At 36.6% G+C, this 27358-nt stretch overlaps 2 protein-coding genes across 3 annotated transcripts in view; one reads left to right on the top strand and one right to left on the bottom strand.

The window, feature by feature from the left end:
• Window positions 1–24488, bottom strand: part of CHIC1 (cysteine rich hydrophobic domain 1) — a 36815-nt gene extending 12327 nt beyond the window's left edge. For both annotated transcript variants that reach the window (XM_019747996.2, XM_019747997.2), the window contains exons 1-3: window positions 24211–24488; window positions 7610–7664; window positions 804–959 (exon numbers count right to left, since the gene is read on the bottom strand). In XM_019747996.2, the coding sequence (XP_019603555.2) occupies window positions 804–959; window positions 7610–7664; window positions 24211–24488 (489 nt within the window). The remainder of the gene's footprint in view (window positions 1–803; window positions 960–7609; window positions 7665–24210) is intronic.
• The window catches only part of LOC141569556 (uncharacterized), a 33696-nt gene continuing 30756 nt past the window's right edge, over window positions 24419–27358 (top strand). Inside the window, exon 1 of the mRNA XM_074323258.1 lies at window positions 24419–24543. The gene's annotated coding sequence lies outside the window, so the exon portion shown is untranslated. The remainder of the gene's footprint in view (window positions 24544–27358) is intronic.

Here is a 27358-nt window from a genome sequence, read left to right as displayed (position 1 = left end):
GGTAAAGGGGATCAAATATATGGTGATGGAAGGAGAACTGACTCTGGGTGGTGAACACACAATGGGATTTATAGATGATGTAATACAGAATTGTACACCTGAAATCTATGTAACTTTACTAACAATTGTCACCCCAATGAACTTTAATTAAAAAAAAAATGTTTAAAGATATCTTCCCATGGAAGGGGGATCATTCAAAGACTAAAATAAAATTTTAAAGAAAATGAGATTAAGATAATAGTCTTTTTGTTTTTATTGGGGAACAGGGCCCATCAGCTCCAAGTCCGAACCGGCAACCTTGTTGTTCAGAGCTCACACTCTAACCAACTGAGCCATCCGGCCGCCCCAAAGATAGTAGTCTTAAATTCATGACATAACTAGTAATGTCATGTTGGAATGTTGTTTCAACATGTTCAAAACTAAGCAGGATTCCTGCCCCGCCCCCCGCACCAACTTTGTAGGTCACTCCCACTTATGCTTCTTCAGATCAGAAGTCTTTCCATGTACTTGTAGGTTGGAAATGCTTTAAATCAGAGCTTCAGGGTTTGTAAAACGAATAAGTAACCCAGTTACATTTATATTTACTTAAGTACTCCACTAACACTGCACTTATTTCAAATGGTGGGAACCCATGTTAAGGTTGGACAGATGACTTATTCTCTGTGTCCCTGAGTCTCTTTGCCTCTAGAATGAGGACAGCATTGTTGTGAGAATGAATTAAATCATGAAATATACTTGGCACATAGCAAGTGTTTTATAAATCTTAGCTCTTATCATTAGTGTACAATAAAATTGTTACTCACTCTTTTGTTGAGACAAATAACAGGCCACAGGCTGCAGCCCAGGGTGCAGCAGCAGCAGAGACAACCGCACAGCAGCCATCTCCCATTGACTGGGAGAGCTTTTTTCAAACATGCGTTCACACGGCCAATGCTGGTCTTGAATTCCTCCGGGGCCACCTACAACAAGGGCATAAGCTTTAACAGGTTGTGGGCAGCTTTCCACTATTCATCTCTAAACCTAAAGAAAATGTTTGTCTTATTACAAATACTTTAAAGAACAACACATGTCTAAATAGATTTCCTCCCTATCTTCCCCTATAAATATGTATTACATGCTGCTGGATGACATTAGAAAGCAAAAAAACATAATTTTATGTTTATAGAACTTATTCTGATGTTCGAAAACAATCTTCTGCAGTTGCCAACAATAAAATGATGGCAACGAAATTTTTGGTAAAGGATACCCACCAAGCAGTTTTCTTACCAAATATTCTCAATATTAAGGCGGTATTAATAGTCTCCAGTCGCTCTGACCAGAAGTTGAGTAAGACTAGAAGCATAACATAACAATATGAAATTTAAATTAGACGCTGGCAATATTCTTGGATTACTTTTAAAAAGGCAACTCTCAAATCTTTTCTCCCTGGCACATTTGAAACATAACAATTTCAACACTTGCCATTGTTCCCATTGTTTGTAAGGAAAAACTACACTTAGAAAAGGCAGTGAGGAGTGATTACATTCAAAAACCAATCTTAATATTCAGCATAAAATATGCATGCTCATGACTGTTGTAAATTTTGAAAGTTGAAAGGTCCTTATACAAATTTAATATTTTGAGTTACTACCTCCATTGCTGGAAGTGGCTGCTTGTGCTTCTCTGTAAACAATGACAAAGTCAGTTCAAAGGCAAGAGCATGACAGGCATAATTAGAGTTCCACCTAAAATTCTGCTTAAAAGTTATATTATACAATTCAAAGGTTTACTAAAGATAGCTTGCTGTCAGTGAAATCACATTTCTGAATCACAAAAATGACCCCCTTTGATTTAGAAAGCTGTCAGACTGTAAAGTCTATGGGGGAAAAAATCCAACATTTGTCTGTGCAAGCAAAACATGAAATTGTTAGGAAAAAGAAGCTGCTGTAAAAGAAAAAACCCGAATAGCACGCTTGTTATAAAAAATATAGAGCTTTACAACTCTTCCAAGTAAAACTTATACTAGAGGAATCAATTTACTACATTTTTGTCTTTTAATAAACATGTCCTAAAGTCAACACTACAAAACATATACCTATTAGCAGATGTTAGAAAACTACGTGACAACAGAATTCAGCAACATGATGATTAAAACATTAATGAATTATATTAGCTTTATTAGAATCATTCATTCTACCCAATAAGGTTAACTGCTTAACCCACACATTTGATTTTCTTCCCAATATCAACTGTGAAATTGTGAGGCTCAAAACTGTATTTACAAGGGGAAAGTAAACAAATATCATTCTCCATCTAGATTGTTGGCAATATGACCTACAGACAATCAATGAGTAAAAAGAATTTCAATTAAATGACTAAATTTCTGAGGTAAATATGAAAATAAATTCAGAGAACCATGGCTCATAACTGAAAATGGTAAACACCAACAGGCTAAGCACATTAGACAATAAATCAAGATCTGGTTTCTAGCTACTTATTAGCTATGAAAAATCCTAGGCAAATTCATTTAATTTTTCTGAGTTTTAGTTCACCATCTCTAAAATGAAAATAATAGTCTTTGTTTTATATACCTCACAGGTAACGGAAATTATACCTTAGAAAGAACCTCCTGACTGGAAGACTTTGAAAAAAAAGTCAGTGAATCACAGCTCTGACAAGATTTGGAGCAAGAAAAGCAAGGCTTTGCTACACGTTTTATTATAAACAAAAGGATAATCTGCTACATTTTGAATGCAAATGCAATGCTCTTCAGTTCTTCAATTCTTCAGATTTACCTCAGTGATACTGAACTTCATTTTTACCTAGTGAATCACTGAGCAACGAAATAGAAGTTAAAATAGGGAAAATATATTTATATATTTATCTCTAATCTGTAATATGACTATCAATTCTCAATAAATTGTAGATGCAGAAACACTACCACATTTTTAAAACATGGCAAATTTTTATATAAATTAATGTAAATCATAAAATTATGAACTCTGTCCATTTACAAATTTAAGTGCTTGTAATTAGAATTTAAATTTTTATTTAAAAAGTAAATTTTTATTTAAAATTTTTATTTAAAAGTGTATAAGCACAGATAAAAAAGTAAAAGCAAAAAGTGAGGTTAAAGCCAGAAATTTATCAGCCCATAAAGCAAAACTTGCTTTTCGTTGAAAACTTTCTGGGTGAAATAAATTATATGCCAGGCATGTAACATTTGTCATAAATTTGGTTTTTCATTACATGCTTCTGGAAATGAATTAACAAAAACATTCCTAAAATGTGGCAAATTTCTTTCTTCCTTGCTAACTGATACTTTCCACATTCACATTTAACACTCAATAGTCTCAGTTTGTATACTCTTATCATGGGCAAATTGAAAACTTAAATACGCAAGTTATTAAAAATGAGAATTCAGATTTTTAAAAATTTAAGTATAGTTGGCATTCAATATTATATTAGTTTCAGGTGTACAACACAGTGATTTGACATTTCTGTATCTTACTATGTGCTCACACTGAGTCTAATAACCACGTGACACTGTGCAAAGCCACATGATTACTGACTGTATTTCCCTTCACCTTTGCCACTCATCCCTCCATTCCCCTCCCCTCTGGCAACCAGCGGATTTTTGAAGTCATAAAATAAATCTACTGAAAAGAAAACTTACTAGAACTTGAAACAATAAACTAAAATTCGCATTTTCACTTAAAAAAAAAAAAAGGCCAGGACTGTCTTTCAAAAAATCTATTTGAATAACAGCAAAAGCCAAAAAACACATAAAGGTATAGGAAATGAGAACTGGTTAACTGATTTTAAACAATGTGAAAGGAATGTTTAGTTAACTGTGTGGAATCAGAGTTAATAACATTTTACTCATTTGCTTCCATATAACTGAATATCTCTAGTAATGAAGGTTAGATGGAAGCCCTTTACTTTCTAGCCAAACAGCAGGATGTAAAGAAACATTTAATTCCCTTTGACTTTCTTGGAAAGAAAAAAGAAAAGCACATCATAAAGGTGGGGAAAGGGTCATAATATTTTATAACAGGATACAAGAGACTCTGTAAACAGAAGAAAATCTAAGCAAAACCCAGCAGGACTGATTTGCCTCCTTCAATCACCGGGAACACAAGCCTATCCATCACTTGTCATATCGGCTCATAAAAGTAAAGGTCGATTTTATGGCTTATGGTTCCCAATACTGCACACTAATCTCCTCATAACACCATTTAATTGTTTCAAGCTGAGGGTAAGAAGCTTTTATTTCTTTTCTAAAATTCTGTGGTTCTTTCATTTTCTGGTCACTAGAATCTTTATGTATACACCTGTTTGGTATGTCCTGTTGTGACAGGAGGACTTATCGTTAGCGAAATGGTGGAAACTATCTTTTCTGCACGTAACATAAAAGATTATTATTTTCTTTTTATATAATTTATTTTTTTAAATTTATTGGGGTGACAATTGTTAGTAAAATTACATAGATTTCAGGTGTACAATTCTGTATTACATCATCTATAAATCCCATTGTGTGTTCACCACCAAAGATTATTTTTTATTTGTATTTAAAGCATTAATACATAACAAGCACAAAATTAATACCGAGCCACAGAGCTTGCCAAAATGGCTTTTAGGTTTTCAGAATGCACTCTGCAATTTTGCTTAGTCGAGGCATAAAAGCTATTTAGAATCCCATTCATAGTGAAAGACTGGTTTTGTAATAGGTAGATTTCTTTTTCTTTTTCAGCTGTTGCATTTAGCAAATGAATGAAAATATTCATTTTTAAATATTTTTGCACAAAAACTGCTAAGTCTGGAATTCAGACCTTTTTTCTTTCAGTTTTTTTTCCTGGTTCATGTAAATTCTTTTTGCTCTTCCCCCCAGTTATTAGAAAAGCATTTTGATAATCCAAAATAACCTACACAAATTAAACAATGCCTACTGGAGAAAAATCATCTGATTAAAGGTAAAATTAATAAAGCTAATGCTACATGTGACTTAAAAATCAGATTTTCAGAATTCCTTTTAGTGCTGTTTTTTTTATCACCAAACACTAAACTAAGAAAAATATCACAGCATCATTTATGCCTTATCCAATATATGAGAAATTTTGTGCACTTTAAATAGTGCACTAGAATAAAATATCCAATCATTATGATATGTGCTACAAAAATGGTCACCTGAAAAGAATGGATGTCATTAAGAACAGCTTATGCCCAGATTATTTAAGTTGTATTTAGGCATACCACAAACAGCTTAAAATTCTTATTCCTCTAGTTTAAAAAACTGTACTTTGGGGCTGGTGGAGTTTTTCACTTTAGAAGGCTTGGAGAGAAATGAAGAAGTGTGAAGAAATATTCTGAAGATTCCTCAAGCACATACAACTGACCTATTTCAAAGACGGATAATTCTTCTGCCTTGGAACTCTCTTCTCTGACACTTTTTTGATTATTCATTTTCTAGAATTTCTTGAACTTGTAATTCAAACTTTAAAAACTAAAGCAGTAATAAAGCTGGATATAACTGCCCTGACAACATAGCAGCAGCATGAAGGGAACATAAAGAACAAGTTTTCCATTGGAGATGTTTCAATTCATATTCTCTTTACTATTAATATTGAATTTGACATCTCTCCACAAACACATTATTGTTCAAGAGATTATTTTCATAGAGCTTTTTTTTTCATCTGGAGAAAACATTTATGATTAATTCATATAAAACAAATCTACGTCTGAACTGCTACTTAAACTGATTTATTCTAAATGATCAGGATAGGACGGTAGAACATACTAGAGAGTGAGGCCGAAATTTCACACCAAAGGGCTCTTTGTATCCTAAAAAGTTATATAGCCACATATTTTATAATGTTAAATTAGCCAGGGACTATCTCCACCTATTTATTATTATGTGGAATGATTTGACATACCCCAGGAGAGATATAAAAGGTCCAAAGTCAAGAGGACAGGGCCGGCCCGGTGGCTCAGGTGGTTGGACCTCCGTGCTCCTAACTCCAAAGGCTGCTGGTTCGATTCCCACATGGGCCAGTGGGCTCTCAACCACAAAGTTGCTGGTTCAACTTCTCAAGTCCTGCAAGGGATGGTGGGCTACGCCCCCTGCAACTAAGACTGAACACAGCACCTTGAGCTAAGCTGCCGCTGAGCTCGCGGATGGCTCAGTTGGTTGGAGCGCAGCTCTTAACAACAAGGTTGCCAGTTCAATTCCCACATGGGATGGTGGGCTGTGCCCTCTGCAACTAAAGATTGAAAACGTCGACTGGACTGGGAGCTGAGCTGTGCCCTCTACAACTAGATTGAAGGACAACGACTTGGAGCTGATGGGCCCTGGAGAAACACACTGCTCCCCAATATTCCCAATAAAATTAAATAATAGGATAGATGTGAACTATTTAAAAAAAAAGACAATCTTTCTTTAAAAAAAAAAGTAAATTAAGGTTCGAATAGGTAATATAGTCACATGGTTCAAAAATCAAAACAATACTAAAAGATAATCAGAAAATGGTCTCATCCTTACTCTTGCTTTCACCCATCTCCTTCCCATTCTTCAATGAAAGTAATCACTTTTATTAGTGTCATGTGTATCCTTCTAGAATTACTTTATAGAATTATCAATGTGCTTATTTCTCCCCTTTATTACACATACTTTACACACTGATTTGCATCTTGCTTTTCTCAATAATGTGTGAGAAAAATTAACACTAAAATAGCATATAAAAAAGCCCTTTAGAGAATAAAATGATTTTAAAATATGACCAAAATCTATACTGACAAATAGCATTTTTCTAGTACTAAAATTCAACAGAGTGATATTAAGTTACAGACTTCAACACACAAAAGTTAACTTCTTTTAACCCCAAATCATCATTTTAGGTACCAAGCACTTAACTCTTAACTATTTGGAAATTATTGAGTATTTTGTAATATAATGGCTTTTCTCTTTCTTTGTCTACATTTTCTCAAGTAACAAACACATGTAAACAACCTTTTGCCTTAGTCAGAGCCTTTTCCCTTGGGCCTAGAAGTTAGCATTACTGTTGTCAGAAGAGTTCCCAAGCACAACTTCAAATCCTAGGAAGTCTTTGACTATTTGAACCTCAGTGCTAGAAGATACCACTGAATGTAGAGGAACTGGGGAACAATTTATTGCAGTGAGTCCAATTTTAGAAACCCAAACTATCTAAAATGCAGAAAAATGTCTAACCAAAAATTTGGTTCTTTTGATGTATAACAAATCAGACCACAGGACACTTTATAAAAGAGTGATACAAAGTTAAACAATGATAACTTTGTTTACTCTAAAAACATTGGAAATTACTGAGCTAAATGAAAAAATATATATACCTACCAGGGCTGAGAAAAAAGGCAAAACTGTAAAAACTGAACAAATAAGTAAATAATGGGTGGCATTAATGGAAAATGAACAAAATAACTGGTTATAGGCTAGTAGTCATGGAGACAGCTTTCAGTCACTAACAACACAGCCTCTAAGTACCCTGGCCTCTTGTTACCAGACTTCATTACCAGTGAGTCAAACATTTGTCATAACACTGAATAAGCCATAAAACAATGCTTTTAGAATTGAAAAGTTCAAAGCAAACTCACTTACCTTCCCTGTTAGAACTGAGGGAAATTCAGTATCAAACTTGTTGCTCAAGCCAAACCTTAAAAACAAAGACAAAACAAAATATATTCTACCCAGCATGTTTAACTCTCTCCTATTTTTTTAAAAAAAGTTACAAAGCCATGCATTTTTCTTTTGATATTGTGATTTTAAAACGTATCGTAAAACTAATTTTACGATATTTATAGAAAATAAATCTTTGACTGTTAATCCAAATTAATAATAAAAGAAACTTAAGGAGCAAAGGTTAAAATAGGATTCTGACTAGATCCATGATATGGGATTAAAAATAATAAATTAGAGAAACACTGATATAGAGCTGGAAATATAATTTTTGACTAAAATGTTTGTTAAAATCCATTTTAGTTGATAACTGTTGGAACTGGCTGATGGGTACTATGTGAGAGTAGATTATACTATTCTTTCTACTTTGGTGTATATATGAAAAATTTCCTAATAAAAGCTAATAAAACCTTTGGAACCACAGACTTTGACAACTTATGGTCAGTTACTATTCAGAAACTCAAAGGTTGATCCCTATGAATGGCACACACACACACACACACACACACTATATTCAACCAATTTTGAGAAAACAGATCCCAGCCTTGAAAGCTCTGACACTCTTCATGTATGCTGACTGAAATCTGTAGGGAAGTCAAAATGAATTTTATAAGCCTTCATTCACCTACTTGTGGATTTCAGAAGGCATAACAAAGGTCACTTCCTGCATGTTAGATGATACTTGTATATCATAGTGACTACATTTTTTTGTTAGTGATTAATGGGTTGTAAGCAAAAAAGAAAAGACACTAACATTTACTGAGAATGCCTTGTGAGATAGGCAATAATAGTAACAGTTACCAGTAACCATCAACTTACCATGGGCTAGATATTGTGCTCGGTAAATATATTACTTCAAGACTTTATAACACTGTAAGAGAGGTATTTTCATCCTGATTTTACAGACAAGGAAGCTGACATTCAGAAAATTTTTTTCCAAAAGTAATAAATTAAATGACTTGCCCCAAATTATACATCTAGTAAGGGGGAAACCAAAATTCAAATGCTGATCTTCAGGTTCTTTCTGTCCTATATTAAGCTCCTTGAGAACTGAAACTACTGTTTATTTATTTTGCTATCTTCCATTATGCTTAGTAGCATAATGGAATATAGTAGATATTTAATAAAAGTTTGTTAAATAATAACCTATTGTACTGTTTGAGTTAACTCATTTATGGCACTGTGGTCTTAGGGTCACTTTAAAGATATGTTAAGATTTCCAGTCAAGATGGTGGAATAGGTAAAAGCTGTGCTTACCTTCTCTCACGAACACATCAAAATTACAACTAAACTGCAAATAACCATCACTGAGAATCACCTGAAGTCTTGCTGAACTGAAGCCCTACAACTAAGGACATGCAGAAGAAGCCACCTCGAGACTGGTAGGAGGGGCAGAGATGTGGAACAGGCTGGTCCCACACCCGGGTGTGACTATTAAAAATCAGGAGTGTTATCTCAGCTGTGGAGATCCCCCTCGAGGAGCAAGAGGTCCTAGCCCCTCCCCAACTCAGGGTTCCAGGGCCAGGGAGAGAAGCCCCCATAATTTCTGGTTGTGAAAACCAGTGGAGATTGTGATGGACGGTGGGTGGAGTCCCAGGCACTCCTCTTAAAGGGATCGCACACAGACTTACCCACCAACGAAATCACGGGAGCTGAACTCCAGTACTGGGGCAGCAGCTGGAGAGGCAGCAGGGACATCTGGTGGGGAACTGAGCTGTCTGGCTTTGGGATGGGGGCTGCAGGGGGTCAGCTTTCTTCTGGATGGAGGAGCTGGCAGAGGCCATTGTTTCTTTGTTGAGCCCTCCCACTCCCGAGCATGCAGACACAGGTGGCCACCATATCTGGCTAATGGCATTCATTTGCCCCATCCTGGTGATTCGAGACCCCACCCCACCCAACTTTTGTGCACACCCAAACTGCTTCCAGTGGCTTTTTTGTACAAATTGCCTGCCTTGCTCATGCTTCAGACTTTCCTAGGATTTCTCAAAGGTTCGTGGAACCCAGAAAAGCGGCATCTGGCTTGAGTGTGTCCTGTACCTCTGGCTGAGCAGCCCTAGGCCTGGCACTTGCAGCAGGTGGCCTTGGTTCACACTTAGCCTCTCAAGGTACTTCCAAACATGGCACAGGTGGCAGCCATTTGTGGGTTTCTTTGTGGGTCCTGATGGGTGGCCCCAAGTGGGGTACAGGTTGTGGATGAACTTGACCTACAGCAGGTCTGAAACGAGCTGGAACATCACCCAGCTGCCTCCAAGGGCAACACACCCAAGGGGTGGATTGGGCAGGCACCAGAGAACTGCTGAGGCAGATCCTGCTCTGTAGAGTCAGCCCCCGTATCAACTCCTCCTCTGCAGTCACAGCCAGTCCACAGACCAGTGGACTGAGGGTCAAATCCCTCCCATAAACGAGCAAATGGCAACCAAGGCTCAACTATGAGGAAGGGCACATACAACCCACTCAAGGGACACACCTGGAGTGCATGGCTCAGGTGAACAGGAAGACTTTGCCACTGGGCCCCACAGCACACCTACTACATAAGGCCACTCTACTAAGGCTGGAAGACATAATAGCCCTACCTAATACATAGAAACAAACACAGATAGGCAGCCAAAATGGGGAGACAAAGAAACATGTCCTAAATCAAAGAACAGAACAAAGCTCCAGAAAAAGAACTAAACAAAATGGAGACATATAACCTACCAGACGCAGAGTTCAAAACACTGGTTATAAGGATGCTTAATGAGCTCAGGGAGAACTTCAACAAAGAGTTAGGAAACATAAAAATGGAGATAGAAAATATAAAAAAGAACCAGTTAGAAATAAAGAATACAATAATGGAAATGAAGAATACATTACAGGGAATCAATAGTAGATTAGATGAAGCAGAGGATCAAATCAGCAATTTAGAAGATAAGGTAGCACAAAACATCCAATCAGAACAGCAAAAAGAAAAAGAGTCCAAAAAATTGAAGAGAGTTTAAGGGGCTTCTGGGACAACATCAAGCATACCAACATTCGCATAATAGGGGTACCAGAAGGAGTAGAGAGAAAGCAAGGAATTGAAAACCTATTTGAAGAAATAATGACAGAAAACTTCCTTAACCTGGCAAAGGAAAAAGACATACAAGCCCAGGAAGTGCAGAGAGACCCAAACAAAATGAACCTAAAGAGGCCCACTCCAAGACACATCATAATTAAAATACCAAAGGTTAAAGACAAAGAGAGAATCTTAAAAGCAGCAAGAGAAAAGCAGTTAGTTTCCTATAAGGGAAGCTCCCAAAAGATTCTTAGCTGATTTCTCAACAGAAACTTTGTGGGCTAGAAGGGACTGGCAGGAGATATTCAAAGTGATTAAAACCTACAACCAAGACTACCCAGCAAAGCTATCATTTAGAATTGAAGGACAGATAAAGAGCTTCCCAAACAAACAAACAAAAAGGTTAAAGGAGTTCCTCACCATCAAACCAGTATTACAAGGAATTTTAGAGGGACTTCTTTTATATATATGAATAAAATGGCAATAACTACATACCTATCAACAATTACATTAAATGTAATGAATTAAATGCTCCAATCAAAAGATGGGGGGCTGAATGGATAAGAAAACAAAACCCTTACATATGCTGCCTACAAGAGATGCACTTCAGATTGAAAGCACACACAGACTGAAAGTAAAGGGATGGAAAAAGATATTTCATGAAAATGGAAACAAACAAATAAAAAAGCTTGGGTAGTAATTCTCATACCAGACAAAATAGTTTAAAACAAACACTATAACAAGAAACAAAGAAGGACTCAATTAGTAATCTCACTTCTGGGTATTTATCCAAAGAAACCCAAAATGCTACTTTGAGGGGATGTCCATTGCAGCATTATTTATAATAACCAAGATATGAAGGCAACCTGGGTATCCCTGAATGGATGAATGGATAAAGAGGATGTGGTACATATATATATAAAATGGAATATTACTCGGCCATAAAGAAGAATGAAATCTTGCTATCTGTGACAACATGAATGGGTCTAGAGAGTACTGTGCTGAATAGAGTAAGTCAGACAGAGGAAGACAAATGTCATATGATTTCATTTATAAGTGGAATCTAAAGAACAAAATAAACAAATAAGCAAAACAGAAACAAATTCATAGAGACAGTGAACATTTTGATGGTTGCTAGATGGGAGAGAGTTGGGGTAAGTAAAGAGGGAAAGGGATTAAGAAGTACAAATTGGTTGTTACACAGCAGTCACGGGGATGTAGGGTATAGCATAAGGAATATAGTCAATAATACTGTAATAACTATGTATGGTGTCAGATGGATACTAGATCATTGGGGTGATAGACGGGAGGGGGTTGGGGGCAGGGTGAAAAAGATGAAGGGATTAAGAAATACAAATTAGTAGTTACAAAATAGTCATGGGGATGTAAAGTATAGGAAATATAATCAATAATATGGTAATACCTATATATAGTGCCAGGTGGGTATTAGTCAAGGGATCACTTCCTAAATTATGTAAATATTTAACCACTATGCTGCACACCTGAAGCTAATATAAAATAACACTGAATGCGAACTCTAATTGAAAATTCAAAAAAGGCAGGAAAATATAAAGAAGAATAAGAGGTCCAAAGTTCCAGATACAAAACAAATAAGTCTTGGGGATGTAATATACAGCATAGGAAACATAGTCAATAATATTGTGATAGCGTGGTACAGTGTCAGATGGTTGCTGGACTTATCATGGTGATCACGTCTTTAGCATAGGGAATACATAGAATCAATAATGTGGTAATAAGTCTGTATAGTGCCAGGTGGGTACTGTTGAATGACTATGATGTACACGTGAAACTAATATAATATTGTATGTTAGATATATTTTAACAAAAATCTTAAGAAAAAAGACATGTTAAGAATCCAATGTCCTATTAAAACTGTATGTGGGAATACCATATTCTCTTTGTATTATTTATGCTAAAAGCTTCTTTTTAAGAATAGAAGTCAGTCTTAAATACAAAGACTTTCTATACTTAGCAGCTAGTAGCAAAGCACATATCTGTGCATAAACATACTATACCTGTGTGTTTAACATATATTTAAAAAAACAAATTCTATATTTTAAAATAGTTGAGAAAATTAATTAGTAATTATAAAAAGAACGTAACTTCATTAAAAAATAATTAATTCTCCAGGTGTCAGTACAATATGTAATGAGAACATAACATCCTCATAATAACATTCTCATAATAACATTGCCTTTAAATCCATACACAGACACAGGCATAGAGCCAAACTTAAAAACAAGATAGTGTAACCTTGTACATGAATTTTTATGGCAACTTTCATATGCTGTTTGAGAAATTGACATTTTAGTATTAAATATATATTTGCAATTACATACTAACTCAACAACCAATAACACAAATATTTAATAGAGCAAAAACATATTTCATTTAAATCATATTTAGCTAAATAGTGACTTTTTCCCTAGTCAAAAAGATAGAATTCATTATTCCACAACTAGTGAATTCTAATTGTGTAACAAAGAAACACATACAGGTTTCACTTAGAAAGTAGACATGATACATTTTAAAGCAGAGCTCTTCCTCTTCCAAAAGGCCCCAGAACCAGCACACCTGGTGGCCAGCTTCAGACCAAGCAGGAGCATCACATTAGTCATAATGATGCTCAATAATCTCAGGGAAAACTGCAACAAAGAGTTAGGAAACATAAAAAGAGAGATAGAAAACATAAAAAAGCAGTCAGAAATAAAGAATACAATAACTAAAACAAAGACTACATTAGGGGAAATCAACAGATTAGATGAAGCCGAGGATTGAATCAGCAATTTGGAAGATAAGGTAGAAGAAAACACCCAATCAGAAAAGCAAAAACAAAACAAAACAAAAAACCCCAAGAACCCAAAAATATGAGGACAGTTTAAGGGCCCTCACATATCAACATTCCCATCATAGGGGTACCAGAAGGAGGAGAGAGAGAAAAGAATTGAAAACCTGTTTGCAGAAATAATGACAAAAACTTCCCTAACCTGGTGAAGGAAATTGACATACAAGTCCAGGAAGGGCAGAGAGTCCCAAAAAAGAGGAGCCCACAGAGGCCTACAATAAGACACATCATAATTAAAATGCCAAAGGTTAAACACAAAGAGAGAATCTTAAAAGCAGCAAGAAACAGGCAGTTAGTAACCTACAAGGGAGCTCCCATAAGATTGTCAGATGATTTCTTAACAGAAACTTTGCAGGCCAGAAGGGAGTGGCAGGAAATATTCCAAGTGATGACAAGCAGGGACCTACAACAAAGATTACTCCACCCAGCAAAGCTATCATTTAGAATCGAAGGACAGATTAAAAAGAGCTTCTCAGACAAGATAAAGCTAAAGGAGTTCCTCACCACCCAACCAGAATCACTAGGAATTTTAGCGGGACTTCTTTAAAATGAAATAAAAAATATAAATAAAATGGCAATAACTACATATCTATCAAAATTACTTTAAACGTAAATGCATTAAATGCTCCAATCAAGAGACATGACTGGATAAGAAAACAAGACCCTCATACACACTGTCTACAAGAGACTCACTTCAGATTGAAAGACACATAGAGATTGAAAGTAAAGAGATGGAAAAAAATATTTCATGAAAATGGAAATGAAAAAAATCTCGGGTAGCAATACTTATACCAGAAAAAATGGACTTTAAAACAAAGGTTATATATCAAGAGACAAAGAAGGACTGAGTAATCCACTTGTGGTATTATATTCACATTTATCCAAAGAAACTAAAAAAACTAATTCTACAAGACATATGCATCCCTATATCCACTGTGGCTCTATTTACAGTAGCCAAGATATGGAAGCAACCCAAGTGCCCATCAATAGACCATTGGATAAACATGTGGTACATACAGAGGGTGACAAAATAATGTATACACATTTTAAGAAAGGAAAAACCTGTATTAAAATTGTAATACTAATATATATTGATAACAAAAGATGAATGCAAGTCTTGTGTATACATTTTTTGGCACCCCCAATATACACAATAGAATATTACTCGGCCATAAAAAAGAATGAAATGTTACCATTTGCGACAACATGGGTGGACTTAGAGGGTATTATGCAATGAAATACGTCAGATACAGAAAGACAAATACCATATGATCTCACTTATATGTGGAATCTAAAGAACAAAATACATGATCAAAGAAAACAGAAACAGACTCATAGATACAGAGAATAAATTGATGGTTGCCAGAGGGGAAGGAGTTGCGTGAAAAAGGTGAAGGGATTAAGCAGCGCAAATTGGCAGTTACAAAGTAGTTGTGGGGATGTAGAGTATAGCATGAGGAATATAATCAGTAATGTTGTAATAACTATTATATGTATGGTGTCAGATGGGTACTAGATTTGTCAGGCGATGACTTTGTAAGTTATATAAATGTCTAATCTCTATGTTGTACACCTGAAACTAATATAATATTGCATGTCAACCGTAATTGAAAAATTAAAAATTAAAAAAATTTTTTTAAACTTTTCCCAGCTGCCATTCTTTTACTAGATATCAAATATGTGGAGGATATAGACAGATATATTCCACAACATATATGGAATATTTCTATTGTTTCAATTCTTTGCCTTGCTATTGTGTTTGCATTTATCACAAGACAAACGTACTTTCCTTTCTGCTGTTTCCATTTCTTTAATATTCCTCCCTTAGTCTTTTGAAATTTGACTTTGGTGCTGTCACTTTACTGAAAACAAATCTCTTATTTAGTAAATTTATTCAGAACAAGTTCATCTTGTCTTATTTATTGCCAAATTCAATGTCCTCTTCTCAGAACTTTTCCCCTTGAGTTTGCAGCTTGTGAGACTTGATCACACCCTTACCAACACTCTTCCATTCTTTCAGCTTCCCCTAACACTCTTGTGTTTTTCCCCAAATTTAGCCTTTTGTCATCTGCTTTTCTTTCTAAGGAAGCTGTAACAGTTCATCTGTATTTATTAGCTTTGACAATTACTTCTATGCTGATGACCATCAAATCTATATCTCTAGTTTTATAGGTTTCAACATGGCGCTAGTCCCTCATCTCTAATTGCATACTGAAAATTTGCATTTGGACATCTTGTTATAAAATAATAATAACATAGGTCAAACATGTCTAAAATTAAATGTTATCTTTTATTGAAACTGGCTGCCCCTTTCAAATTCCTCATCTCTATCAATGGCACGTTGACTCTCCTAACCTAGACTTTGGTATCATTTTTGCATCTTCCCTCAACTGGTTTTTTTTTGCATGTTGCTGACATTTGGGTGGTCACAAGTCCTGTTATTTGTTCCTTTGAAACCATTCTTATAACAATTCTTTCCATTCCAGTGCCACTGCCACGGTGGCTTTTGTCTTTCCTCATGTGGTTCCTCTCCCTAGTTTAAAACCTAGGGCCCAAGTAAAGTTCCAACCCCTGCTGTAATGCGTTGAATGCTCAAGCCTTTATCGATTCCCCCTTTCTCTGAAGATTCATAGACACATCTAACATGTACTATACAATTCAACAGTTAATAAACATTTCTTTGTTCTTTGCTGTTCCACATCAATATCTTAAAGCCAATTTCCCCATTAGCTTTGTAAAGCAATGCCTGTCCTTTGTTTTTCTGTATTCTTCACAGTGCTTACTCCAGTGCTGAAGTTCACATTACTAATTTTCTACTCTAACATAAAAAGCGATTATCTTTTCTAAAATATAAAAAGTATATTAGAAATGGTAAGGAAAGTCTCATTTTACTTCTTAAAATACTCCTTTATGGCTTATATACATCTACTTCAAAAGGTATAGACACAGGCAAACTAGGCCCAATATCCTTTCATAATCTTGTCTAAAAGGCAGTTAACAATGCTGTTTTTGTCTACCAGGGATTTCTTCCTTAACTTTCTCTACTAAAGACTCAGCACTTTAAAAGACTACTTAACTCAAATAACCTTAAGCACATTTCACTTAGTAGTTGTTAGAGAAAAATGTCGAAATGGCTGCTGCTGAATAAACACCTCAGTTCTGTTTCATAAATAAACCATTCAGTTAAGAACTGTTAGTGCACAGAGGTTAGACAAGCTCATCTACCTATTACTGATAAGTGACAGACTTTAGCCAAGATGTGTGGTTCTTCCACATTAGACAAACAGGCACTTGGGAGCTGCTCATGCTGTCATTTTACTGGTTTCATTAAATACTGTGTTTGAAGTGGACCCAGTGTTGGTTCTTAATGATTGTATTCTATTCAATGCCCCAAATTTTAATTTCTTGGAGAATTCTTTGGAGTAAAGGAAATTAAGCCAAAGAAGGATGGGTCCTCTTAGTTGTTCTTCCCTCTTCTCTTCCTCCCTACACCCCTCACTTTTTAAAATCCTTTTGAAAAAAGCTATACATCAGCCTTTGAACACCTTGCACAAATTAAAGTTCACATATTCAGGTTATTTAAGAAAACAAATGAAAGCATAGTAAAATTCTGCCAACAAGAAACATGATTTAACCAGAAAACTATGCACTTATAGTAACACTGATGCTGAACCATATGTACTGAACTTTATCTACTATACTAAGGAAAAGGAAAATCTATGCCATATAATTCAAAGAGATTTTAAAAAAAAATACTGCTAAATCTCTTTAATCTTTCATATGGAAACAATCATGTCTTGCCACACCGTGAAATGGCAAGTGTTACCACAGCTTCAGTATTCTCAGAGCTTAAAATCTTATAAAATACTTACCTTATATAAACACAAATTAACAACTCATCACTGTAATCCCTCAAAGACAGCTACTTACAGAAAAGGCTTTCCATTCACTGATTTGAGAAGTATTAATATTTGTAGTGCTCTCTAAGTTTTTGCCAAAATGCACTGTTTGGCAAATGTGGCCATCTTTTTCAATTCTATAGGTAATAACTTAAGGTCTTTTAATTTTAATGAGACAATTTTATAAATACGTGAGAATTAGTAACCTATCATCTCTACTAACTTCTGTACAGGTGTACTACTGTGTTTCCCCGAAAATAAGACCTAGCCGGACAATCAGCTCTAATGAATCTTTTGGAGCAAAAATTAATATAAATAAGACCCAGTCTTATGTTATGTTATTAAAGACCGGGTACTGGGTCTTATATTATATAAGACCCGGTCTTACATGATATGAATTTTTGCTCCAAAAGACGCATTAAAGCTGATTGTCCAGCTAGGTCTTATTTTCGGGGAAACACGGTATCAAGGGTAAATGTCTATATATTTTAAGTAATATGAAGAGTGTGGTAATGCTTACAAATAAGAAAAATATCTCATGAGATATAATTTTCCTTGCATTTCAATACATTGGATCTAAATATTTATCCTAAAAATATCAAGAAGAAAAGTGATAGATACTTTTATATCAGCCAGATGTATAGTATTTCTGAAACAACACTTCTAAAAGACATTTCATTATTTCTGTTTCTAGAACCTCAAATTGGTGAGAGTTCATTTAGCCATGTTTTTTTTTAATTTGGAAAAAAAAATCCCCAAATATCCGTGTATGATTATCATCTCAGATAATTATCAACTGGAATTACAATTAGTGTGGTTAGGTCATTCTACCTCTTAAGAAATTATAATTAACTGCATATTAAAAGATTAGTATCTTGCAACAACATGGATGGGCCTAGAGGATATTAAGTGAAATAAGTCAGACAGAGAAGGACAAATACCGTATGATCTCACTTATATGTGGGATCTAAAGAACAGAATAAATGAACAAACAAAACAGCAGGGTTTGGGAATGGGTGAGAAAGGTGAAAGGATTAGTAACTAGTATTTGTTGAGGGGCTATAATATAGTATGCATTATGGTGGGCATATTGAGTGTTACTAAAGTGAACCAATATTTATTCAACTCACTTTTATTGAGTGTCTACTTCAGGGCAGGCACTGAAGATTCAGAGGGAACCAGAAATTATTCCTACCATTGCAGCCTATGGTGTAGTGGGGGCAGAAAAGACTTGCAGGAGTTGGTGACATATGGAAGACTAGGGTGAGGCAAAGGCAAAGAGATAAGAAACAGCATGTAGCCGTTATGGAAGGCAGTGTGGAGGTTCCTCAAAAAATTACGAATAGAATTACCATATGACCCAGCAATCCCTCTCCTGGGTGTCTACCCAAAAAATCTGAAAACATTTATACATAAGACACGTGTGCTCCAATGTTCATTGCAGCTTTGTTTACAGTGGCCAAGACATGGAAACAACGAAAATGTCCTTCGGTAGATGAATGGATAAAGAAGTTGTGGTATATATACACAATGGAATACTATTCGACGGTAAGAAAAGATGATATAGGAACAGTTGTGACAACATGGATGGATCTTGAGAGTATAATGCTAAGCGAAATAAGTCAGACAGAAAAAGCAGAGAACCATGTGATTTCACTGATATGTGGTATATAAACCAAAAACAACAAAAGAACAAGACAAACAAATGAGAAACAGAAACTCATAGACACAGACAATAGTTTAGTGGTTACCAGAGGGTAAGGGAGGTGGGGGGTAGGAGATGAGGGTAAGGGGGATCAAATATATGGTGATGGAAGGAGAACTGACTCTGGGTGGTGAACACACAATGGGATTTATAGATGATGTAATGCAGAATTGTACACCTGAAATCTATGTAATGTTACTAACAATTGTCACCCCAATAAATTAAAAAAAAATTAGTTCCAAAAAAAAAAAAAAAAAAAAGAAACAGCATGTTATGAACAGGAAAATATAAGCAGTAAGGGGAAATGTCAGGAGATTAGGCTGATAGATCGACAGGGTCCAGTTCTGTATGTCATGTTATGGAACTTAGATTCTATCCTGCAGGTGAAGTGAAAAACTCAGAACAGTCTTAAGCAGGAAAGTAGTATCTCCAATCTAGCAGCAGGCTGGGGGATGAATGTGAAGGTGAAAAGGATGAAGGCAAGACAACGAATTAGTGTGGTAAAAGGGGTCTGATTCAGGGAAGTGGTGGTAGGGAGGAAAATAATAAAAGTTTAGGTCATATATTGTTAGCACTTGCTGACTGCATAGCTGTGAGAAGTGTGAGTGGGAAAGAGGAACCAAGGATGAATAATGGGATCAGTGAAGGTACGTTTAACTGACATAGAAAAAACAGAAATAGGAGCAATTTTTTGAGGGGTTGCGATGGGAGTATGAAGGGTGTGTAGGAGAGGAATGAATTCTGTTTCAGATATGTTGAATTTAAGATAAGGTGAGGAACACCAGATAAGAAGGAGTCTGAGCAGAGTCGGGTTCAGAGATACACATCTTGGAGACATCCGATAATTAAAACCATGAGAGTCGAGATGAGACCATCTAGGGAGAGTAGGGAATGAGAAGAATAGCAATCTGAGAACAAAACCCTAGAGATCAGTGGTATTCAAGGGACAAGAGAGGAAGAGAATCTCATGAATAAGACAGTTAAGGAATAACCAGAAAAATACAAGGAGAACCAGGAGAGTGAAGTGGCCAAGGAATCCTTAGGTTTGTTTGGCTGGAAAAAATGTTTGTTTGTTTTTTTAAAATCAGAATTTAAATACCTTTAACTAAAACACATACTTTCTAGTCCAACTAAGTTCCCATCATTACTCATGCTGCATTATTTTCTGTGACCCGTCTTTTCTCTGATGGCCTGTGTGTTTGTGACCCCTGGAGTAGAAGCTTCTAGGAAACAGGGAGTTATTCTAGGTGTCATATGCAGCCATGAGGACCAGAAAGATAGGGAATAAAAGATGAACACTAATTTAGCAACAAGAGGGTCATGGTGATCCTAACAAGGTCAGTTCTCAGAGGGGTGAAGAGGAAATAGATACGATGAATGTAGCTACTCTTAAGAAATTTTCAGAAGGAAGGGAGACCAGACAGTAGCAAAAGGGGCATGTAGGTCTAGGAATGCTTTTGTTTTACTTTGTTTTTAAAGAACTAGGCTCTGAATATGTTTACAAGCTGAGCCAGTAGAGAGGCAGAGAGGAGTAATATTAGAGAGATGGGCTGCCTGACGTTGGAAGATCTGGAAGGAGTCTGCGAGAGAAGGGTATGGAAGGCACCAGTGGAGGGATGAGCTTTGGACAAGTGGAGAGACTCCTTGAACTCAGAAGTTGGAGGAAAAGAGCATAGGAATTCAGACCTAATTAAGATCCAATGTAGGTTTTTCAGCAGGAAAGTGACATGATTAAACAGTGTTTTAAGAAAATTAGTTTGGCACAAACATGCAGGATGGATTGGAGTGAGGAAAAGCGGCAGACTGTGGCCATAATTCAAGCAGGAGATGGCAATGCAAACTAGAGTGGTGCCAGCAGAAATGGAGAAAATGAAAAATCGAATAGACATTTCAAAAGGCATGATGACACAATTCTGGGACAGACTGACATAGGACAAGTCAAGGAGGAGGAAGAGTTAAAATGACTCAAAGATTTGAAATAATACCCCAGAAGATTAGAATGGTGGTATCAGGGTCAGAAATGGGGCAACTGGAATGCACAGCCAATGTGGGGAGAAAAAATTGCTAGGTTTAAGATATACTGAGTTTGAGGTGATGGTTCTCTAATTTTAAACTTTGAAACAAAACAAAGTCCTCTATAGAACAGATGACTGCACAGAGAATGGAAAAAAAATAAGAAGTGAGAGAGAATAAGAAATATTTCATTCAGATAGGGCGACTCTAACACTCCCATGCCAGAAACACATCAAACAGAAACTCATACTTTAGATGTCTCAGAATTAGATGAACTGTTTCCTGAGGATCTTACTTTATCTGATATAAGAAAAGTTTTACAACCATAAAAAGACCATAGTCTCAGATCCCGTAAAACTTTCTCCGAAACATTTAATCTTTTTTCAAACCTGAGACATTTAACATCATATGTGCTTTAGGGTCAGGTGGATACTAGACTAGTTAGGGGGGATCACTTGTTAAATTATATAAATGTTTAACCATATGCTGTACGCCTGGAATTAATATAAAATAATATTGAATGTCAACTGTAATTGAAAAATAAAAAGTGGAGGAAAGGTGAAGGGGAATAAGATATCCAAATTTCCAGGTATAAAACAAGTAAGTCATGGGGATGTAATGCACAGCATAGGGAATACAGTGGTACCTCGGTTTTCAAACGTAATCCATGAGTTCTGAAACGTTTGAAAACAGCCGACAGCTAGGCCTCAGGATCTTGCACTCAGCAGAAGCCATGTGACATGTTCGACTTCTGAGTCGTGTTCGAAAACCCGAAGCATTTACTTCCAGGTTTACAGCGTTCATAAACCAAAATGTTCATTAACGGAGACATTCGAAAACCGAGGTACTACTATATAGTCAATAATATTATGATAGTGTGGTACAGTGCCAGATGGTTGCTGGAGTTACGGTGACCACTTCTTTAGGTATATAAATGTTGAATAACTATGGTGTACCCCTGAAACTAGTATAATATTGTATGTTAGCTATATTTTAATAAAAATCTTTTAAAAATGTGTTTTGTAGGTGAGAGAATGTGTACAATACAACTAAATAATTTTCCAAAGTATATACACTGGTTAGCAATTCAATTATTGGTGTGCTGCTTTTTGGGTTTTGGCTTCAACTGACACCAACAGTTGCTACCAGCACCACGACTTCGTACTCCTAGTTCCAAAATTTTTAAGCTGGGAGGGACTTTATACCTACCACAAAGGTGTGGGCATGGCAAGTGTCAGTGTTTTGCTTTTAATTGAAAACAGGTTGGTAAGTACTTCACCATGGTTGTGTGAAGAGTAGAATGGAACCATAAATAAGTTTCAGGGAACTTAAATTCTTTTTCTTTGCCCCTTCTCTGTTCTCTGAATTTTAGAAAATAATGAGGGGGAGGAGTGTTGGAATATAAACTGTGGACTGGAATAAAAACCTTTTTTCTGTTCAGTCATGTGAAATAATCTGCATGAAAGTAACCTTTGGTGCCAGAATCATAATTAGCTTGAGTAATAAAATGTCTCCCTAGTGATGAAAGGAATGCAAGGAGAACAGTGCAGAAAGCTGGCATCTGGTCATTGTAGGCTATCTAAAAAATTCTTGGACCAAGAAAAACTATGTTAAAATTGCCTAATGAAAAAGCGGTCTAAAAATCTCCCCAACCTCTTGCACAATTTCAAAATCTTTCCTGATACATTTCATGCAAAGATCACAAAAGCATAATGAAATGAAAATATTCAACATGTTAAAATTAACAGCTAACACGATGGGGAAAGTGGTGCATATTATATGGTTTCAGGTAATACAAACTAAATTGAAAGTCAAAGGGGCTAGGGGAGCCATCATCAAAATTAGAGGCAGCATGACTTGATAGGAAAAAGTAGCTGTATTTTGCAAATGCAGTAAAAGATAGCAGAGTTAAGAGAATGAACATGACACAATACTCAAACTTCCAAATATTTACAACCCAAGCACATAAAAATGAGAAAGTACCCTTCAAAGCCCAAAGAATCATTAAGATGTTCTTCTTTTGTTTTGTAACTACTATGCTGAGGTCACTCCCCCTTTTATTTTCTGAAATATTATCCAAGATTTCAATTTTTAAAAGTCAGTCTGTATAAGGTTTCAAGAAATCATCCTCAGCTTCTGGAGGACTAATTCCATATATACATATACTTAATGTTTGCGTAGTTAATGTATGGACATACAAAATCTCCTGGAGGTTATCTTAAATGATCTCAGAGCTGAAAGTCTTTAGAAACCATGTACCCCAAACCTGTCATTTTCCAGATGGAGAAATCAAAGGCCAGAAATGGGCAGTAACCTGACCAAGGTCACAGGGCCAGTAAAAAGCAAAGCTGGGACTAACATATAAGAGCCCTCACTTTAAATCCATTGCTCTTTCTTTGTACTTTTCCTAGTTGCCTTTCACCCTGAGCCTCTAATTGTGTGATATTTAAGGAATGTCAGAGTGAGGGTGATCAAGACACGGGAAGGTTAATTGTATTCATTCATATAAGGATTGGACAGGAAGAATGGATGGCTGAATATGTGGGTGGCTGGATATTCTACAATATTCAGAAAATGCATCATGTTTCTGTTTTGAAGAATCCAAGTCTAGGTCTTGTCACATGTCACAGCCGTCACCGTATTCCACTACACAGCAATTTTAGCAGCAAAGAATGCTGTGGTACATCCTGCAGTTGAAAGACTATTCCCTTGCCAACACACACAGAGAAGCATAGACTCGCCCCGAGTCCAATGTCCCTGACTGCCAAACCCCTCAATTTCCCTGTGCTATACTCACTCAGTCTTTACCAGGTGTAGGTGCATCACATTTACATTCTCACTCCCGTAACAGCTATCTCCCTTGATTTGTCTATTTAGACTAGGTGTCCTTTCCTAAGTGTATGCCTCGGTCAGCCCTCCCTAACTCCACAGGCCCCTTGATCACCTTCTCATTTCTCTGTTGTTAAATCACAGCCTTTTAAAACCCCATGGTCCCCTCTCGCTTACACGGTGATGTGGCCCGCGCCGCGCACCAACACAGGGTCCGGGGCATATCTCCGCAGATGCTCCTCGCTCACTACCCGAAGCGGGGGCGGCGTCTCCTCTTCCTCCTCCTCCTCCTCTTCCTCCTCCTCCTCTTCTTCCTCCTCTTCATCTTCTTCGTCATCGTCAGGCCCCGATACCGACGACGACGACGACGACGACGACGACGTTGCCGCTTCTTCCTCCTCCTCCAGTTCCGAGATGGTGTCGAACTCCGCCATGTTGGGCAGCAGGATGCTCATCACGTGACCCCTCGATGGCCGCCACCGTCACGTAGAAGAGTTTGAACCTGCTGAGGTACTGGAAGAGGAGGGGGAACGAAATGAAGAGAAAGAGGAGTGTGGTGGGGACAGGATTTGAGGGGTGCGCCTGCGTGTTGTGGCAGACGGGACGGGGGTTCGGAGGCGGGGGCACCAGGGAGAGGAACAAATCAGTGTACGCTTGCGCGGCTCTAAGGGAAGAGGGGCGTTAGAGGTGAACTCCAGGGAATTATCGAGGTCCGGTCTGCGGATGCTGATCTTAATACTGCTCTTTTGTCCTCTGCTGCTTGTATTCGGGGGACTTGCCTTCTAGTTTCACTTGCAATTAATTAATACTCAGTGTTATTACCCACACCCACCCAACACCAGTATAGGCAAGTATATTCTATAAAAGTGAGATGAGAACTTTGTCCCAAATACCTCAAGGTATATACCAATTCCTTACGTTTCTTCAGCATCAGATCTTTCTCACGCCCTGCATTGCATTTTTATTAACACTTTACTGAAGAGGAGACTTTCTATTACCACTTCTATTCCTACTATGTAACTCTTATACAGAACTTTCTAAGCTAAGTACTTTATGTGTATATCTCATTTAATACTTCACAAGCCTACATACCACGATTATCTCATTTTACAGATATAATTCCTAGACACAGAGAATAAGGTCATGGAGTTACTAAATGTCAGTCCCAGTTTTAAATTTGGGGGTCTCTTCTGATTCTCAAAGTCCAGTACTATTAACCAAAGGACTATATTGACTGAAATTGTTTGGATACTTTTTTTTCTTTAAATTAAATTTATTGGCGTGACAATTGTTAGTAAAATTACATAGATTTCAGGTGTAGACTGGTGCCTTTTGGGCTGTTTCTTGAAAGATGTTTGAATTTTGGAGGGTTTCCTTTTCGTGGGGAGTGCGGAGGGGGGGGCGGGGGGGGAGGGAGGGAGCGGGAATGGGGGATGGGAGAAGCATTCCAACCTAAGGAAACATTAATTAACATCATTCATTTTCCAGACACTGAGCTAGACTCTTTCACATACAATATCTCACTTAATCCTTAAACAATTCTGAGATAAGCATCATCATACCTATTTTATACATGAGACGCCAGTGCCTCAGGAAGTTTAAGTAATTTATTAAGGTCTATGGTGACCTTTTGTCCAAAAATTTCCATTTCTAATATTGTGTCTTCTCCACACACACTAAAATGGTGTACAGATCACATATTTTCAGTTTCCAATCCACATCTCAAACTATTTCATACTTGGCAGCAGCACGAAAATCTATGTCATAATTCTGGACTCATGAAGACACTAAAGTCCCCACACATCTACTAAGTTATAAAACAAATACCGTAATCCAGGTAGTCTAATATCAGCTTCATTGTTCTTTCTGCTACACTACAGCTACATCACGATTACACAGTCTAACTGTGGAAACAGACAGAGCCACACTTTAATTTAGAATAAGCTTTACATTAGAAGTAGAGCACTATAAACAAAGCATTTAGGATGTATGAAGGATGAAGAAATTAGTTCTATAAGAAGCTTTAATCAAACTAGATTCATTATCAAAGAGTTTGTGTTACTAAAATGAAAAAAATGTCTTCTCCTCGAAAGCTTGATTATTTAAGAACTTTAAAAATAACTTGTAACACTATCAATAAGCAACAAAATCTAGTTTTTTATAGTATAGAGGATTTTATCTACTGGCCAGAAATTTTATTATAAGATGAAACCTTAAAATATTTTATAATAGCCTTTGGCAAGACATACATACTATATCTCCCTTTCTTAGGTGTTAATAAATATCATGTATCATTTATGTGAATGACATACCTTAGACTTAAGATCAAATTAATGTTCTGCACCAGTTTTTCTTTCTTTCAAAAAGCAAAAAAGCCATAAGTAATACTAAAAAAAATTCCAAACATCTTATATTATCCATAAAAGTACACTAAGTCAATGTCTACAGTGAAGTATTTTGCTGGTTACTACCTAAATGATCGTTTCTTCTTTTCACCACTCAGGATTCAGCTAAGAAAGGATGTTTAAAGGAAAGAAAGAGAAAAGAGTATAAGGGGTGGACTTTGTGATGAGTTCATGCAACTATGGTAAAAGCTAAGAAATGATGGTTGTGGAGAACGGAAGGGAAGGAGAGGAAGGGGGAAAATCCACTGTCAAAAATGAAAGAGGCCCCTGACATCTAGTCAAATGTCAAAATGATAAAGCAGTTCAGGTTGGTGCTGCTATGCTTGGAGAAACTCACAAGTGCAGTCAGATCTGCTCACCTGTTTTCCTGCATATACAGTGTGCTGAAAAGGCAAACATGATTCCAAAGGGAATTTGTTTTGCTGAACTGTAGGAGAATTTGGAATTGAGCAAGCTGAGAAAAACACATTTTGTCATGAAACACAAGAAACAACATGATTTTGAAATGATACTTTAGCAACCTTTAAGAATAGTAAAGCTAGGAGTGGATGGAAAATAAAGTAGGCCATATGAGTATAACTTTCTGTCTGATGTGCTAATCAGGGGATGTGGGAGTAATTCTCCCGCCTGATGCTTGGGGACCTGAGGCAAGAGGTCACAGATGTAACCATCTGAGGGTGTTTCAACCTTAAAACAGCTGAACAGAAGTATAACTTTTAAAAGCCCTCTTTCTTTCTTTCTTTCTTTCTTTCTTTTTCTTTCTTTCTTTCTTTCTTTCTTTCTTTCTTTCTTTCTTTCTTTCTTTCTTTCTTTCTTTCTTTCTTTCTTTCTTTCTTTCTTCCTTCCTTCCTTCCTTCCTTCCTTCCTTCCTTCCTTCCTTCCGTCCTTTCTCTTTCTTTCATCTATCTATTTAAGCATGT

Source organism: Rhinolophus sinicus, chromosome X (assembly GCF_036562045.2).
Source record: "Rhinolophus sinicus isolate RSC01 chromosome X, ASM3656204v1, whole genome shotgun sequence".
Classification (NCBI taxonomy): domain Eukaryota; kingdom Metazoa; phylum Chordata; class Mammalia; order Chiroptera; family Rhinolophidae; genus Rhinolophus; species Rhinolophus sinicus.
This window is presented reverse-complemented; position numbering and strand designations above follow the sequence as displayed.